Source organism: Vombatus ursinus, unplaced genomic scaffold, assembly GCF_900497805.2.
Source record: "Vombatus ursinus unplaced genomic scaffold, bare-nosed wombat genome assembly UNPS02014794.1, whole genome shotgun sequence".
Classification (NCBI taxonomy): Eukaryota; Metazoa; Chordata; class Mammalia; order Diprotodontia; family Vombatidae; genus Vombatus; species Vombatus ursinus.
Window position 1 is genome coordinate 16,193,570 of NW_020954572.1, and position 19,661 is coordinate 16,213,230.

Consider the following 19,661-nt stretch of genomic DNA (forward strand, 5'->3'; position numbering starts at 1 on the left):
CTCCTCACTCACCCACATAATAAGCAGCTATGTATTGCAATGGCTCAAACACAAGGCCTGGAATTAGGAAGACCTGAGTTCAAATCTGGCCTCAGACATTTACTAGCTATATGACCTTGGGCAAATCACTTAACCTCTTTTTGCCTCAGTTTCCCCATCTGCAAAATGTGAATGATAATAATATGCCTATCTCCCAAGTTTTTCTGAAGATCAAGTGAGATAATATGTGTAAGATAATAAGTGAGATAATATGTGTAGTTTAGCACAGTGACTGGCACATATTTAAGTGCTATATAAATATTAGTTATTTTTATCCAACTAGCTTCCAGATCTTACCACTTCAACTCCCACATATTTCACAATTGCTTCCTTCTCACTACAACCACAGCCTACTCTAGCTGAGCCCTCATCATCTCTTCCCTGTGCTATCACAATAGCCTCTCTATGCATCCCCCTGTATCAAGTATCTCCCGACTCCAATCTATCTCTCTCATTCTAGCCAAAATGATTTTCCTAAAGCTCATGTCTGACCATGAAGTCAAGAAACTCCAGTGGCTCCCTGCGGATGAGTACTATTTCATCTTTGTCACATCTTTTTTAAGTGTTTATTTCACATACATTTAATAAAATACACAATTATTAATATACATGTGTGTCTATAATTTATAAATAAAAGCTAGTATTTATGTAGCACTTTAAGGTTTGCAAAGGGTTTTACATATGTAATCTCTTTTGATAATTAAGTAAATAGATACATATTGGAAATACATGCTCAAAAATGTTTTTACCAAACAAAAAAGTTGAGAAACCATTGCTCTACAGTACCACACTCCACACACACACACACACACACACACACACACACACACACACACACACCCCCTTAGGATTCTAATTCCAACTTACCTCACTAGGCTCAACAATGGCTACATTTTCAGCCCCCACTTTCCTCTTTATTCGGGAGCTCATGGTGATCCCACCACTTCCCCCACCCAGGACCAGGAATTCATAGTAGTCCTTGGCAGCCGAGGGGGTTCCTGTGTGCAGCTGAAACTTGCTAGCCTGCTGAGATCCCCGCTGGAGGAAAGAGGCAAGAAGCCTAGTTGGGGGGCAGGATACCACCATGACCAGGGAAGTCATTCTTGGTCTTGGTCAATCTGTGAGGTGAAGAAGGAGGGAAAAGACATCATTATAAATAATAAGTAACTCCCATATATAATATTTTCCTTAAATAATACACAAAAGTGACAGGTGCTAAGCTGGGAACTTAATAGTCATAATCATAATAGATAAGTTTACAAAGTACTTTACTAATATTATCTGATTTGGTCCTACCCTCTGAGGTAGCTGCTATTACTATCCCCACAACAATATTTTATAGATGAGGATATGAAACAGACAGAAGTTAAGTGACTTGCCCAGGTTCACACAGTAAGTATCCAAGGACAGATTTGAACTCAGGTCTTCCTGACTCGAGGTCCAACTCTCTACCTACTATACCACCTAGCTACCTTTAAGACTTAGATAGCTCAAGTCAGTGTCCCCAGTGTTCAATGAATGCTCCTCTATCTTTCTCCTCAGTCCTTAACATCTCCCATGAGTAACCTTTGGATCGTATACAAATGGACCACTGACTCACTTTTTCTCAATTCTATTCCTGCCTTCCCTCATTCTACCCCACCTCCTCCCCAAGGAAACTTGGAGTCCACCCCAGGAGCTATGCCGGGCTCTGTTGGGCAGTCTGTCACTTGATAGTACCAAAAATCAAGCCCCCTCTTCAGACCACCAGCTCCAAACCACCCTCTCTCCATCCTCCCTTCCAGCTCCACTACATGAATTATCTTTCCACATTAGAAAGTGGACTGATTGAGGGCAATAACCATCCCTCTCATATTTGTATCCCCAGGATTGAGTACAGTGCCTGGTACACAGTTATTGTTCATTCAGTCATGTCCAATTCTTCATGATCCCACAAGACCATAGCAGGCCTTTCTATCCTCCGTTATCTCTTGAAGTCTGTCCAAGTTCATGTTCATTGCTTCCATGACACTATCTATCCATCTCATCCTCTGCCATCCTCTTTTCCTTTTCACCTTCAATCTTTCCCAACATCAGGGTCTTTTCTAGTGAGTCCAGTCTTCACATTATGTGGCCAAAGTATTTAAGCTTCAATTTCAGTATTTGTCCTTCCAATGCGTAGTCTCAATTAATTTCTTTAAGTATTGACTGATTTGATCTCCTCTGTGTCCAAAGTCTTCTCCCGCACCACGACTCAAAAGTGTTAATTCTGCGGCACTCAGCTTTTCTTGTAGTCCAACTCTCAGCCATACATTGCTACTGGAAAAACCATAGCTTTGGCTATATGGACCTTTGTCAGCAAGGTGATGTTTCTGAATTTTAGTATGCTGTCCAGATTTGGTGTAGCTTTGCTTCCAAGGAGCAAGCATCTTTTAATTTCATGGCTGTAGTCGACATCTGAAGTGATCTTTGAGCCCAAGAATATAAAATCTGACACTGCTTCCACTTTGCTGAGAAGTGATGGGACTAATAACTGTTTGATAAACCCTGTATCTCTGTACCCCTACTCCTAGAACTTCCTAGTGTTCTTTAGACAAATTCTCTCCCTCCTCTGCTTCCAGGTCCCCTTTCTGACACTTCTAAACCGCACCCCACCTCCATTGGACTGCTGCTGCTAAACTTATCTGCAGCCATACCCAGCTGTTATCCATCCTTCCCTTGGGCCATCTCCCCCTTCTGCCCTTTTAATCCGTCTATGAAAGCACTCACAGAAACCATAGAGACTTTCTTCTCTCAGACCACCTAGGACCCAGTGAGAGTTGAATAAACGTAAACTAGATGTAATAATGAGTCAAGTTGACCTCCCAGGAATCAAACTTTCACAATTTGACTTTACAGTAAGTAGTCAGCGACTCAGCCCCAGTCCTTCCCTGCCTTAAAAAAGCCTTTACCCTTTATTCCAACTTGTAGCCAGTTCAACTTGTGTGAGGAAGTGTATGCTAATCAAATCACCGGATGCGGATTTGCAGGTGGCTGTCCACACCTTGGGCAATTTCAGTTAAAATGCCAATAAAACTGATCCAGACCTGGGATTGTAAAAATGTATTTTATGTACAAAGTCAACAATCTAAAGAAAAGATTTTATTGTAACCAGCTCAGTGAATAATTTCTACATTAAGAGTACCTCCCAAAGTGTAGTGTATTGTTGTTGAGTTGTTTCAGTCTTGTCCAAACCCGTATGGGGTTTTCATGGCAGAGAGACTGGAATGGTTTGCCATTTCCTTCTCCAGCTCTTTTTACAGATGAGGAAACTGAGGCAAACAGGGTGAAGTGACTTGCCCAGGTTCACACAGCTAGTAAATGTTTGAGGCCAGAGTGGAACTTAGGAAGATGAGTCTTCTTGACTTCAGGTCCAGCATTTTATCCACTGTGCCACCTAGCTGCCCCATTTTACACCACATTCATTTCCAAATATATGCCTCTCTTACAAGTGAGTTTTCCTTTTCAGCAAAGATTAAAAAAGAAAAGAAAAAGTTCAGCAAAATCAACTAACACATTGACTGTGGCTGACAGCATATACACTATTTCATATTCATTGTACCCCACCTCTACAAATAAAAGAATAGGCCTTGACTCATTCAACTTCCGTACCCAAACACTTGCCAAGGCTTGTCAATTTCGCCTCCAGAATTCTTGGACCCATCCCTTTCTCTCCACTGATACAGTCACCACCTAATGCAGGCCCTTTCCCTTGGCCTATTGCAAAAATCTCCTAACTGGTCTCTCTTGTTGCAGTCTCTCCCCCTCTACTCCATCCTCCACACATCTGCCAAGCCAAATTCCTAAAATACAGCTTTGACTATGCCACTGCTAGAAGATCAATACTACTAGACTTGGGGGAGTTAGGTGGCATAGTGGATAGAGTGACAGGCCTGGAATCAGGAAGACTCATATTCCTGAGTTCAAATCTGGCCTCACACACTTACTAGCTGTGTGACCCTGGGCAACTCACTTAACCCTATTTGCCTCCAAAAAAGGCCTTTCCTGATTTCCCCTAATCCTTAATATCCTCTTCTTGAAATGAGTTTGCACTTATTTATCTGCTAAATTATATCCTCCCATTAGAATATTAGCTCCTTGAAGGCAACTAAATAGAGAGTTGTTTGATAGAGTAATGTGATATATTTAGGATCTCAGGTCCAGAGTTCAAATCCCAGATCTGCTGCTTGTTACTTTTCTGCGTCCTGGGACCAGGGGGAAGGGAAGAGAATAAGCGTTTATAAAGAATCTACTATGTGACAGGCAACTCTGCTAAGGGATTTACAAATATTGTCACATATGATCTTCACAACAGCCCTGAGAGGTAAATGTTATTATTATCATCTCCATTTTACAGATGAAGAAACTGAGGCAAGCAGAAGTTAAGTGACTTGCCCAGCATCACACAGCTGGTGAGTGTCTAAGGCTAGATTTGAACTCAGGTCTTCCTGACTCCAGGCCCAGCACTCTATCCACTGTACCAGCTAGTTACATCTAAAACAAATCACTTGACTTCCCTGGGCCTGAGTTCCCTCTCTAAGGGGGAGGGGAGGAAGAGACAACATTGGACTAGGTGACTTCTAAGGTCCCTTCCTACCCTAATCATACCAGTGGTCTTTATATCACCAGCATCTAGCCCAATACCTCAAAACAACAGTAGGAGCTTAATAAATGTTTGTTGAATTAACTTAAGTCTTCCAAGAGAATGACTGCAGTAATCTCTACTTTGCGGTTAAGGGAAACCATTTTTCTCCACTCCTGGACCCTGATTTTAACCCTGAGGAATGGAAACTGTGAATAAAAATTAACTAAGTGTAGAAGAAAGATACCCAGATAACCAAATCTGTGTAGACTTGAGGCCCTCCCTGGGCCTGAGTTTCCTCATCTGTAAAATGGGAGGATTGGACTAAATGCTCTCTAGGATAACTTCTGGCTCTGACCTTCTATGATTTTCTGTTTGAGGGAGCAGCTGCAGGACAACCTTAGACTTCTCTGATTCAGTGAAGAAGCCCTGGTCCCTGCCTTATTTGAGCACTTAGCAGTATGGGTCAATAGGAAGCTGGAGACATGAAACTTCTCAAGACCAAGTTATCCTGAGATATTGCCAACAGGCTTTTAAAAAATAAACAAGTTTTTAAAGAAACAAGTAATTTATGGGAGAATTGTTCCAAGCTTCAAATAACTGCCTGACAGCTACTGCAAATCAAGATTATGAACTCCTCCTAGTAACTAGAACACCCAAGCCATACAAGCAGGGACCATAATTCAAAGTCATTAGTAACTCAATTATGCAAAACTCTCCCCACAAATTACTGGAAGCAACAAGGCAGACTAATAGCACTTAATAATAATAATAAATGAAAAAAATTTAATACCTAACATTAGAATCAAGATGCATTCCTGACATTGGTCAAGACTTATAGCCAGAGGCACAAAGATACTCATGAACCCCAACCTCACAAAAGATCAATTTCTGTCTCCGGGTCAGTACAGACACAATAAGAAATGTACCAATAAATTCCCTAAGAAAACAATGTACAATGATTATAAGAGTACAAATGGAAAGAACAATTAAAAATGAACACTTAGTAAATATAATTACAAAACCCCACCCAAAAGAAGGGTTACAAAAAAAGCACCTCAATTCCTCATTTGAAGACATAGGGCATTATGGGTATGAAAATGTGCATATCCTGTCAGATACAATCAATATGTTAGCTGGCTTTTTTTTTTTTAAGCTAAATGAACTTTTTTTTCTCTTTTAATCTTTTCTACAAGGGAATGCTCACCCTGGTACAGGAGAGTTATTTAGAAATGAATGTGGTTGTACAAAAATATTTATAGTAGCTCTTTTTGTGGTGGCAAAAACTTGTAAATTGAGGGGATGCCCATCAGTTGGGGAATGGTTGAACAAGTTTTGGTATATAATTGTGATGGAATACTATTATTCCATAAGAAATGATGAGCAGGGTGTTTTCAGGAAAAGCAAGGAAGACTTACGTGAACTTATATAAAGTGAAGTGAGCAGAACCAAGAAAATATTGTACACAGTAACAGCAATATTGCAAAGTAATCGACTGTCAAAGATTTAACTACTCTGATCAAGACAATTTTGAAGAACCCATGATATTAAATACCATTCACATCCAGATAGAAAACTGATGACCTCTAAGTAGAGACTGAAGCACACTTTTTTTAACTTTCTTTATTTTTCTTGTTTTTGTGGGTGTGTTTTCTTTTGCAACATGCATAATAGGAAAACACATTTTGCATGACTTCACACGTATAATCAATACTATGTTGCTTGCCTCCTCAAGAGGTGGGGGAGGGACAAGAAGGAAGAGAAGAAGTTGGAACTCAAAAAAAAATTTATTTATTTTTTTTTAGGTAATTGGGGTTAAGTGACTTGCCCAGGGTCACACAGCTAGTAAGTGTCAAGTGTTTGGTCTGAGGCTGGATTTGAACTCAGGTCCTCCTGACTTCAGGACTAGTGCTCTATGCACTGTGCCACCTAGCTGCCCCAGAACTCAAAATTTTTAAAAATGAATGTTAAACATGTATAACCTATATCTGATTGCTTACCATGTCAGGGTGTGGGGAGGTGAGAGAGGAAGAGAGGGGCAAAATTTGGAACTCAAAACTTTAAAAAATATTTTTAAATTGTTTTAATATGTAATTGGGGGAAATAAAATATATATACATTTATGTAAATGAATGTTAAAAATTTTACATGTAATTAGGAAATATTTAATGAAAAAATGTTTAAAAAATAAATGAATATGGTATAAAAACAAAAGGTATCAATAATAATGAATGAAAGAATAGCGCTGAACCACTAATCTTGCCAGCTCTCTCATCTACCTATGAATGTATATGGCAGTCCTATCTATTAGGGTGTAAACAAATTGATTTCTAATGATTCTTCTTCCCATTTCTCATTTACTCCCAGGTTCTTTTGAGGTGAAAAACACAACGTAGTTTTCAGTGCTGACATTTCTGTCATAATTGTTTGTAGAGACACATAGCAGTTGGCATAGTAGATAGAAGGTCAGTGTTGGATGAATGAAGGACTGGGTTCAAGTCTTGCCTCTTACTCCTTTACAGAAATCTCCTGGAGCCAGTTATAGGAGCCCATTGTTAAGATTTTCAGTGTGAACATTTATACCTCACAAATCAGCAAATGCTCCAAATAAGAGCTTGACTTATTGTTTTGTTCATTGTCTAGACTTAAGAAAGCAATGGAGAAAATGTTAATAATGCAGATTAAACCTTTTTTTTTGGGGAGGTGATCAGAAAGTATTTGAGGCTGGATTTGAACTCAGGTCCTCCTGACTTTAGGGCCAGTTCCCTAGCCACTGTGCCACCTAGTTGCCCCCAGATTATGTCGTGTACATATTTTTTGCCTAAAGCCAGTTGTCAAACATTTACCAACACACCCATTTCTCTTTCTGTCATTGTCTTTGTCTCTCTCTACAATTCCATCTCTCTTTCTGTCTCTCTCTGTCTTTTTCTCTCTCATACTATATACACACATACATATTTATGTATGTATATATTATATATGTAGCCTATATATAGTCTATATACGTGACCATAAAAAAGTCACTTCATTTCTCAATGCCATGGGCAACAAGCTAGGATGAAAAGTTAGAACCCAGGTGTCGATCAGCATCTGCAGAGGACCTTTCTACCCTGGAAGTTTCCTACATGAATGAAATCACAAATCTAGATTTTAAAAAAGAAAAGGCTTTAAATTCACAAAATACAGGAGTTAAAAGAGATCTCAGAGGTCACCTCTTCCAGCTCTTATTTGAACAAGAATTGCCTGTAAGCATATCCAAAAAGTAGGCATCCAATCTTCCCTTATCCTAGTGAGTGAAAATCTACTGCTTTCCCCAAAAATCCATCCCACTTTTGAGCTCTGAGCCTACAGCCATTGTTATTCCTATGAAATGTAATTTATTAATGCATGTTTAAATATCATTTAATAAAAGCTATATGCTCTATTTTATATTAAATGCAAAATAATTTTGATTTTAAATAAGATAAAAATTCTTTCATTTCTACATCCTCAAATCTGGAAAAGCAGTTATTTTCCTCAGAATCAAACTTTCCTCAGAATAAATTTTTTTTCATGTGCAGTCCAAATAGGAAAATAGTAAATCATTTGTTGTTTTTCTAAAAGATAGGATTAGAATACATAAGAAACTCCGACTTACATCAGTTCCTGTTAGTTTCAGGCACTTAACATGACTTAATGCTTCACTGTTCCAGAAGACCCAGCTTTTGTGACAAGGAGTTATTCCAGTCTCTTCCTTTAAAATGCTTCCTAATTCCCCCATCACATGACATTGGACGTACTTGGACTGAGTTGGCAAAGACACCTGACTGGCCTTCATCCAAGGGAATGAACAGAGAGACAGATTCTTTCTCCGGCTACATTTAAACAGGCCACCAAACAAGCCAGTGCTAGAATCATAGCCACAGCTATTTTCAATTGCTGTTCATCGTTTAGTCAAGTTTTCAGTTGTGTTCGACTTTTTGTGACCCTATGTGGGATTTTCTTAGCAAGAGATAGGATGGGATTATAGATTTAGGGCTGGAAAGAATCTTAGCGACCATCTAATTCAGCCCCCTCATTTTACAGATAAGGAAACCTTCTAGGGGGTTGGGGGGAACCCGTGGCCTCAAAGTTACATGTGGCCCTCTAGGTTAGAACCAGAATACAGAACCTGGGAAGTTTGGATTCAGTCAAAGGGCTGCACTTGAGGACCTAGAGGGCCACATGTGGCCTCAAGACTGCAGATTCCCCACCCCTGCCTTAGACCAGAGAAACAAGATAACATGCTCAAGATTACAAATGTATTAAATTATAGTCAGGATTTGAATCTAGGTCTTCTGACTCTCAATGCAGAGGTCTTTTGGTTTTTATTTTTTGTTTGTTTTTTGGTGAGGCTATCAGGGTTAAGTGACTTGCCCAGGGTCACTCAACTAGCGAGTATCCTGTGCCTGAGCTCAGATTTGAACTCAGGTCCTCCTGACTCCAAGGCTGGTGCTCTATCCACTGTACCACCTAGCTGCCCCTCAGAGTTCTTTCTATAATACAATTCTACAGTTCTACAATACAAACCTTCCATAGATTCATAGATTGTTTTATCTTGAGACCGAAAATACAGATATGCTCTTCAGTTTCATTCACTGCATTGTCCATTATTTTGAGGCACCTAGGTGACAGTAGATAAAATGCTATACTTGGAACTAGGAAAACATGAGTTCTAATCCTGCCCCAGACACTTACTAGCTATGTGACCCTGGAAAAGTCACCTAACCTGTCTCCACCTGGGTTCTGTCATTTCTAAAATGACGATAATTACAGCACCTACCTCACTGAGTTGTTGTGAAGGTCAAATATGTAAAGCACTGTATAAACCTTAAAGCACATTAAAGCTATTAGTATTTTTGATGTGTGCATCGAAAACAAATAAGAAAACATAAACAACGGAAAAATCAAAAGCTTCTCATATCAGCTGTTAATTACTTTGATCCCACTTTATAGTTTTAGGCTCATAAGGTCATAGATTTAGAGTTAGAAGGAACCTCAAAAACTATCTACTCCAACCCTCTCATTTGACAAATGAGGAAACTGAGGCCCAGAAGGTTAAGTAACTTGTCCAAGACCACAGTTACTAGGATTTTATATCCTTGACAAGCACTTTTCTTTTCCATAGTCTTGTAGTCTGAAGATAAACTACAAAGTTTTGGTTTAAAAAAAAGAACAGGACCAAAAGAGCAGACATAATATGATTTCAAGCACTCTAGAAAGGTCCCCTTGGCCCCAAATAACATTTTTCCTCATACAATGGGAAGTGTGTGAGATTAGGAGTCAGGGATCTGGGTTCAAATCCCAGCCCTGCAACTTACTACCTGTGTGACTTGGGGCAAATCATTTAAGTTCTCTATGCCTCGGTTTCTTCCTCAGTAAAATAAGAGAAGCTGTACTAGATGACCTCTAAGACACCTTCTAGCTCTAAATCTATGATCCGTGATTGTATAATTGATGCCTGAAATTTCACAGGTAGAGCATCACTAATTCAGTTTAAGGTTTTGCTGCAGTATGTCATGCAGCATATATCTTTGAGAGTAATTACAGGAGGCAAAGTAGAGAGAACACTGGGCTTGGAACTAGAAAGTCATCTCACTGAGCTCAAATCTGGCTTCAAACACTTCTCAGCTGTGTGACCCTGGACAAATCATTTAATTCTTTTTGCCTAAGTTTCTTCATCTGTAAAATGATCTGGAGAAGGAAATGGCAAACCACTCCAGTGTCTCTGCCAAGAAAACTCCAAATGGAGTCATGAAGAGTTGAACACAACTGTAATGACCAACAACAACACTTTAAGATGTTATCAATTTAAATTTTAGGGTGGATGACTTTCAAATCCTTCCCATAAAGCATGTTTTGATAGGGCAAGTCAGGAGGAAACATGAGGGCTTTTGATACCCTAGCAAATTGGGGAGAAAACAAAATTTGGAGAGTGTAATGGCAATAATGTACATCTAGATGGCACAATGGATAAGAGTGCTGGGCCTGGAGTCAGGAAGACTTGAGTTCAAATCAGACCTCAGACACTTACTAGCTGTGTGACCCTGGACAAGTCACTAACCCTGTTTGCCTTGGTTTACTCATCTGTAAAATGAGCTAGAGGAGGAAATGGAAAACCATTAAAGTATCTTTGCCAAAAAAGCCCCAAATGAGGTCACAAAGAGTCAGACACAACTGAAACAACTAAACAACAGTATCAACAAAGACAAATCATTAAATCACTTCATTTAAAGGTGGAAGGAATGTCAGAAATCATTTTAATACAAATCTCTTATTTTTTAAATTTTTTTTTCATTCTGAACTTGACAAGCACCAGGTAAAATTAGTATTCCTATATAAATAGAACAGAAAAAGGAGTGTACAATCTCTAATGTACAATTCTATTTTCTTTGTAACTATATAATAAATTCAACAATATAAATATTTAAAATAAACTTTAAATAAACAATATAAATAAATTTGGAGGCAATTGGGGTTAAGTGACTTGCCCAGAGTCACACAAATGGGAAGTGTCTGAGGCTGGATTCAAACTTAGGTCTTCCTGACTCTAGGGCCAGTGCTCTATCCACTGTGCCACCTAGCTGCCCCTCAACATACAACTTTCAAAACAATCTTGCTTGTCTGTCTTCTTTCTAACCTTCCTTCTGTTCTCTTTCGTGCATTTAAATGCTTCAGTGACCCTTTCTTTTTTTTCTTTCCGTTTTTTTCTGTTCCCCTATTCCTACCATACCTTTCCAACTCCCACTGAAAAATAAAATAAAACCCTTAAAACGAATATGCATAGTCAAGCAAAACAAATTCCCAAACTGACCATCATAAAGAGTGTTTTATCCTAAAGCTTGAGTCTATCACTTCTCTGTCAGAAGGTGCCAAGGCCCTAATTTTACAGATTGAGAAACTGACACCAAGAAAAGACAAGTGACTTAATCATGATAGCACAGATTATAAATTGAAGAGCTGGGATTTAAATTGGGGCCCATATACCCCAAATCCAGAGCTTTTTGCCATATACAAACTCACCTATTACATTTTGCCAAAAGTGAATCCTGCATTTCAGTGTTCTTATTAATTACTATTGTATTACAATTGTATTCTGTTGTGACTCATATTTACTCAGTGTTTTGCTTTGACAAAGGGTTTTCTACTCATTACCTCATTCATAAATCTTTAGCCTCCATCACTTGGATCAGTTTTACTGAAAATTCTAATCCTACATGACAAATGAGGAAGGATGTCTCAAAGTTGGTTGAATCTCAAAAATCTATTGGAATGCTACTATAATAACACCATGATGGTGGCCAAGAATATGCTACAGTATCCAATACAATGCAATATTTTAACATGTATGAATTTATTTGAAGGCCCTTAATGTGGGCAGCTGAGTGGCACAGTGGATAAGGCACAGGGCATAGGTCACAGGGCCTGGAATCAGGAAGACCTGAGTTCAAATTTAAGTTCAGACACTTACTAGTTTTGAGATCCTGAGTAAGTCATGTAACCTCTATTTGCCTCAGTTTCCTTATCTGTAAAATGAGCTGGAGAAAGAAATGGCGAATCACTCCAGTACCTTTGCCAAGAAAACCTCAAATGGGATCATGAAGTATTGAATATGAAAAAACAACAACAAACGATGTGATTTTATCTAATTGAATCTAATTGCAAAAAAATCCAGTAGCATTCACTGAATACACACTAAACATTAATAGTATTTTATTTGTTATCTAACAATACATTGAGAAACACAATCCTTCATTTCCCTAGTGGATGATACTTTGACTCCTAAATGAAGTCGACTCAGAGATATTGATAGGCTAAGCATAGTAAATTAAGTACTAGACTTGAAATCAGAGAGACTTGGGTTAAAATCCTACCTTAGATATTTAGTAGCTCTTTGAAATTGGGCAACTTCTCTTGGCCTCAGTTCCGCATCTGCAAAATGAGAGGACTGGACTCAATTGCCTCTAAGATCCCTTCCAGCTTTAAATCTATGATTCTATGATCCTAAGAAAGTCAAGAACGAAATTCCGAAGAGACAAAGGAAACAGTACCAATGAGAAGAAAGAGAATGCTGTCTAAAAAGACCAATGTGGATACACAGAAAACTAACAAACAAAATATCTAAAAGCCATGTACAGAATACAGAAGCAAAGAGAAGTTAACAATCAATTCGTAAGCAAGAATTTATTAAGTGCCTACTATGTGCCAGGTATTATGCCAGGTGCTAGGAATATAAAAATAAAAATGAAGTTGTTCTTGTCCTCAAACAGCTTATATTCTATAAGGAAAGACAACATGTGTGCATATAAGTATATAAAAAATAAGGCACTATACGTGGGATGAAGTGGAGGGGGGGAAGGTACCCACAGCTAAGATGATCACAAAAGGCTTCATGTGCTTGATCTGAGTTTGGAAAGAAACTAGGAATCCTAAGAGGCAAAGAGGGGAGGGAAGGAGGGAGGGATTGTATTTCAAGCATGGGAACAAGAAGAAGGGAGATTCAATGTTGTGTATAAGGAACAGTAGTAAGAAAGCCAGTTTGACTGGATCAAAGAGTGCATGAAGGGAAGAAATGTATAATAAGTCTGGAAAGGCAGGCCAGAGTTGGGTTGTGAAGGGCTACGAATGCCCAGCATAGAAGTTTTTGTTTGATCCTAGCAGTAAGAGGGAGTTACTGGGGAAAGTTAAGCAGAGGAATGACAAAGCAAGGAACCTGAGCTTTAGGAATTGGCAAGCTATGAAACAATAGAGTGGAAGAAACACTTGAAAAAGTGAGGTCGAGTAGAAGGCTATTGCAATTGTGCAAATGAGAGGTGATGAGGGCCTGAACTATCATGGTATCTGTATGTGTAAAGAGAAGGCAAGAGATGTTGTAGAGGTTTAAAAAAAAATTTTAAAGGATAAAACTTGGCAATTGATTAGATATGGGGGGAGGGGGAGCAAAGATAATTTAAAGATTGCATGGGTGGCTGAAGGGTGGTGCCCTTTACAAAAATAGGTAAATTCAGAAGAGTGGATTTGGGGGAGTTCTGTTTTGGACATGCTATTGGATATGCTACAGTATCCAATACAATGCAATATTTTAACATGTATGAATTTATTTGAAGGCCCTTAATGTGGGCAGCTGAGTGGCACAGTGGATAAGGCACAGGGCATAGGTCACAGGGCCTGGAATCAGAAAGACCTGAGTTCAAATTTAAGTTCAAACACTTACTAGTTTTGAGATCCTGAGTAAGTCATGTAACCTCTGTTTGCCTCAGTTTCCTTATCTGTAAAATGAGCTGGAGAAAGAAATGGCAGTTTGAAGACAGTTTGAAACATCCAATGGGAAGTTGGGGAAACAAGACTGGAGCTCAGAGAGGAGGATGAATACAAAAGTGTGACATGATCCTGTCAAATTAGGCCCAAGATTGTTGAACCTCTGAATGAGCTGAGGCTGATGAGGAGAGCTAAGGACAATTAAAAAGGACTTTAAAAGTGATATTTGGAGAAAGAGGATGATCAAAGAAGGAATAGGAGTGCTGCGTAAGAAGGGCACTGTAATAACTAATGACAGGGATGGCGAAGCTGTTTGATTCATAATTTGCTTCTGTTTCTCTGCCAAGGAGAATGACTTTTGGACAATAAAATAAATCATAGGGAGTTGATACCCAAGGTAAATAAGGAGAATAAGGAGACACTCAGCTGCTCTTGTTGAATTCAAGTCACCTGGGCCAGATGAACTTCATCTTCAGGTACCGTGTTAACTAACATGCCATTGCTGAACCACTGTCAGAGTTATCTGAAAGATCATGGAGAATAAGAAATGGCAGGACTAGAGGAAGGAAGGAAGGAAGAGAAGGGAGAAAGGAAGGAGAGAGGGAGGGAGAAAGGAAGGAGAGAGGGAGGGAGGGAGGAAGAAAAGAGAAAGAAGAAGGAGTGGAAGGAGAGGGAAGGGAACAAGAAGGGGAAAGGGGAAAGGAATTTGTAAACTAGAGGAAAAGAAGTTTGTCTTCATTTTTCAGGAACATATTATTAAAGAGAGGGTTAGTGAACATCAAGAAAGGAAAGCAGTAAACACAAAGAGCCAGCATGACTTCATGAAGAACAGGTCATGCCAGTCTAACCTTATTTTCTCTTATAACAAGGTTACTTAACTAGTAGATCAGGAAAATATTATAGCTACAGTTTACCTATATTTTAGCAAAGTATTTGATAATGTACCTCATGTTATTCCCATGGAATGAATGAAGAGAAAGGAATTAGACAACAGAATAAATATGCAAAATCTGTACTGGTTGAACTCTAAGAATCTGAGTCATCATTAATGGTTCCCAGCATGAATTGTCCCAGTTTGGCCAGAAAGCTCCAGTAGAACACTCCAGAGATCTAGGCTTGGACTTGGGCTTTATGTAATGTTTTTATCAATGACTTTGATAAAGGTATAAAGAGCATATTCATCATATTTGCAAATGACACAAAGCTAAGAAGGCTAGCTATCTAAGAATGTTAGGATATTTAAATAATCTTATCAGGTTAAAAAAAACTGAACTAATTCCAATAAGTGAAATGTAATAGAGATAAATGTAAAGTATTATACTTGGCTTGGGTCCAAGAAATACAGTTCACAAGTAAAAATACAGAAGAGTCATGCTAAAATAGCAGTTTGAAAAAGATCTGGCTGTTGAGTCCTTTCAGTTGAGTCCAACTCTTCATGACCCCATTTGGGGTTTACATGGTAAAGATACTGACATGGTTTGCCATTTCCTTCTCATTTTACAGATGAGGAACTGAGGCAAACAGGGTTAAGTTACTTCCCCAGGGTCACATGGCTAGTAAGAATCTGAAGTCAAATTTGAACTCAAGTCCTCCCTACTCCAGGACCACTGTGCCACTGAGCTGCCCAACAGAGAGCTAGACTGCAAGCTAAATAGGAACCAACAGTGTGATATGAAAGACAAGAAAAGTGAATGCATTTTCAGATGTCTTTGGAGAGATAACAGCTTCCGGGAATAAAGAAGTGATCACCCTGCCTCTGTACTCTGTACTCTGCCATCATCAAACCATATCTAGAGTATTGTGCTCAGCTCTAAGTACCAAATTTTAGGAAGGACATTGACAAAATGGATGATGCCTAGAGAGAGTAACAAAATGATGAAATTCTTCCAATTTATGTCCTATCAGAATTGGTTGAAGGAACTGAGGACGTTTTGCCTAGAGAGAAGACTCAAGGAGCACATGATGGCTGTCTTCAAGTACTGGAAAGATTGTCATTTGAAAGAAGATTAGATTGTTTTGTCCCAAAGGGCAGAACTTGGAACAATGGAGAAGAGTGATAAAGAGGGAGTTTTAGGCTTAATAGAATTGTCCTGACTGTTTCACAAGGCTCTGTCACAGAAACTATAGATGCCATTACTGTATCTCAAAAGCCAGATAAAACATTTTGGAAAAGGCAGTTTGAACTGGTAGCTGGAAAGCAACTTTTGAAAAACATTTCTGTCTTTTTTTGGGTGGGGGCGGCGTTAAGCTTCTTTGCCTGTGGAACCTGGCACAGACTGTGAGGTTTTTTTACTTTTTTGATCTATGAATATCTATGAGTGAGTCTATGGAAGAGATTCAGGAAATGTTTTTTATTTCCTACCATGGCTGGAGAGAAGTTTGAAAGAGAAAAGAGATGGAAGGTATATGTGTATGTGTGTATATTACATATGTGTATATGTACATATATATATACATACACATACACGTATGTATATGTGTATATATACACACATAGATATATACTTATATATACAGACATACATTTGTGTATACACATCCACCTATATCTAGATAAATGTATAGATGTATGCATGTGTATATAAAAAATCAGATTATCGGTTGACACAAAAAGCAATGGAGAGATCCATGGTGGACATAAGTAAAGTGTACTATATTTCCAGTGCTTTTAAGAAGTAAAGATATCATCCAGTTAATGTATTCAAATGTATACAAAAGATGGTGGGCTGGTCATGTAGGGAGAGCAAGAATAGAAGAAGGATGACCCAAGAACAGAACTGGTACTTATGGAATATTAAAGCTCTCCAGCATGGTGGGTGGATCATTGACGGAAGATTAATGGGGAGACCCAGACAAGAATCTCACAGGATAAGGAGTAGATGAGACAAGACCTATATTTCTGGAGGGAGTCTCCACATTGAGAAGATCACAGAGACCTACTGAAGTGGAAGTATTAACATAATATTGTAATTATGTGTAGTTATCAACTAGAAGCTTCATAGTCTTAAAACATAGCTATAGTATAATCTCAATGTAGTATAATATAGTATAACCTCAATAGGGACCATTTTTTATTTGTCTGTATCTCCATCAGCAACTAAGACAATATTCTACATCTAGTAATTGCTTAATATTCCATGCTGATCATGAGATCACAGGATCGTAAATACAGAGCTAGAAGGGACCTTAGAGGTCATCTAGTACAGTGTTCTCATTTTTCACAAGTGAGGAAACTGAGGCTGAGAGGTTAAACATTTGCCGAAAGTCACAAGAGTAACATACTGGCAGAATCAGAATTTGAACTCAGGGCTTCTGATTCAAGTCAGTTCTTCCACTATGTTTAATTAATTTGAGTACAATTTTTGGAATAAAATTCTTAATCAGAAGATAGAGAACATATTAAATGCAGAGTGTCTGATCTATCCTGTTATTGCCCTCTAGCCCTTCTGCTCTATGTCAACTCCAGATATCTATCACCTTCACCCAGAAAAATCATATCTTTCCTTTCTATTAATTAAAGGTTGGGGGAAAAAGAGGCACATATTGCTAGACTTTCAAAAATGCTGGAAAATTAATTAGTGTAGATATTCAATCAATCAGCAAATATTTATTAAGTACCTACTATATGCCAGCGGCAGCCAGGCAGCACAGTGGATAGAGCACCAGGCCTGGAATCAGGAAGACCTGAGTTTACATCTGCCCTCAGACACTTCCTAGCTGTGTGACCCTAGGCAAATCACTTAATCCTGCTTGCCTCAGTTTCCTCACCTGTAAAATGAGTTGGAGAAGGAAACGGCAAACCAGTTCAGTATCTTTGCCAACAGAACCCTGAAGAGTTGGACATGACTGAAAAATGACTAAACGACAACAAATTATATTCGAGGCATTGTGGTAGGATACAAGTACAAAGAATGAAACAATCCCTACTTGCAGTAGGCTTACATTCTATTGGAGGAGACAATAAGTGCATATAAAAATATAATCTAAATATAGTTATAAAATACACATACTTTGCATGTTATTACACATGTTACTATTTTATTATTACACATTATGGGGAACAAGTCAACCTAGAGAGGCTTGTCACATATTGGATAAAAAGCTGACCTTTAAACCAAGAAGACCTGTATTCAAGTCCTACCACTAGCACATGGTATCTGCAAACCAGGGACAAAAGTCATGTGACATCTCAGAGATACAAGTTACTCTCAAAGACTCTAAGCTGCAAAACATGTGCTGACCTGCATTGGTAGAGAGAGTTTCCTCGCCCGATAGTTCCCTATCTTAATGAAATAACATGCCCATTCCCTTTCCTACCCCTAAATTGACCCAGCAGTAGGCTAACCTGAATTTTTCTATACAAAAACTGAGATAAAGGGGAAGAGTACAGTTTTTTTCTTTCTAATATACATGGCAGACTGTCCAACCTTCCTTTTATTTTTTTGTTTGTTTTTGGAGGTAAATGGGGTTAAGTGTTTTGTCCAGGGTCACACAGCTAGTAAGCTTCTGAGGATGATTTGAACTGAGGTCCTCTTGACTCTGGAGCCCAGTGCTCTGTTCACTGTGCCACCTAGCTTCCCCCTTCCTGCTATTTAAAGAGCTAATTAATCAACATCTATTTAGTGAGCACCTACTGTATATAGCATGTACAAGTTGCTGTTGTTCAGTTGTTTCAGTTGTATCCAACTGTTTGTTGACCCCATTTGGGTTTCCTTGGCAAAGATACTGAAGTGGTTTGTCATTTCCCGTCTGGCCAAAAAAAAAAAAAAAAGTGACTGGCCCAAGATCACCCAGCCAGTAGCAGGTGGAGAAGCCAGGGCTAGAACTCAAATTTTCCAACTCCCAGTTCAAGTACTTTCAAATAATGCACTGTAAATAAATAGGGTAAAGACTGGACTTGGAATTTCATTCCCATTGGAACTTTCAGGGGAGGAAATGCCCTCTAACAATGTAATTCATCATTTTCTCTGAAAATTAGAGGCTTAAGAGAATTACCCATCATCCCGAAGTGGTTTGCCATTTCCTTCTTCAATGGATTAAGGCAAACAGAGGTTACGTGACTTGCCCAGGATCTTGTTTTTTGGTCATTTCAGTCATGTCTTACCCAGAGTCAGTCCTATAGCCAGTATATGTCAGAAATGGAACTTGAACTGGGGCCGTGTTGGTCAATGTTTAACTGAGACTCTTCCAAGAAAAATTGTACATCTACTTTTCAGTTTAATCTGCATTATACACCACCTTGAGTCTACTCTAGACAATAAACAAGACAATAAATCAAGCCCATGACTTACCAACTATGGAGCTGTAAATGTTCCCACTAAAAATTTCACAAATGACTCTCCCAAAGAGGTTTCAACTGGCAAGGACACCCCTTATTTGAATCCAGCTTTACCTGGCTCTGAGGCTATCATTCTAGCCACTACCTCACACTACTACTTCTTAAAAATAAAAAGTCTCTATAAAATATCCCCTTGCCTGTAAGAATAGTTTGCTGAAAAGTGAACTTCTATTTTCAATCTGAATCAATTCAAAAAATATTTATTAAGTATCAGTGCATCAGGCACTGTTCTAGGTACTGAAATGATAATGACAAAAAATTTAAAAATCAAGTCCCAACCCACAAGGAGTTTACATTCTACTTGGGGAAGGGGTATGAACACATGTTTTAAAATATTTACAAAATAAACACAAAGTAATTATGAGGGACAGCACTATAACAACAAGCGAAGAAGTCTCTTCTAGCAGG

General features: G+C 38.7%; 1 protein-coding gene across 4 annotated transcripts in view; it reads right to left on the reverse strand.

The window, feature by feature from the left end:
- SQOR (sulfide quinone oxidoreductase) overlaps positions 1-19,661 on the reverse strand; it is a 58,710-nt gene that overhangs the window by 24,797 nt on the left and 14,252 nt on the right. The window contains exons 2-3 of one of the 4 annotated variants that reach the window (XM_027870035.1): positions 12,532-12,589; positions 907-1,157 (exon numbers count right to left, since the gene is read on the reverse strand). In XM_027870035.1, the coding sequence (XP_027725836.1) occupies positions 907-1,140 (234 nt within the window). In that variant the 5' untranslated portion in view covers positions 1,141-1,157; positions 12,532-12,589. Of the gene's footprint in view, positions 1-906; positions 1,158-2,787; positions 2,809-8,276; positions 8,369-12,531; positions 12,590-19,661 lie in introns of those variants that run through there. The other 3 variants (XM_027870036.1, XM_027870037.1, XM_027870034.1) reach the window with 3 other exon arrangements.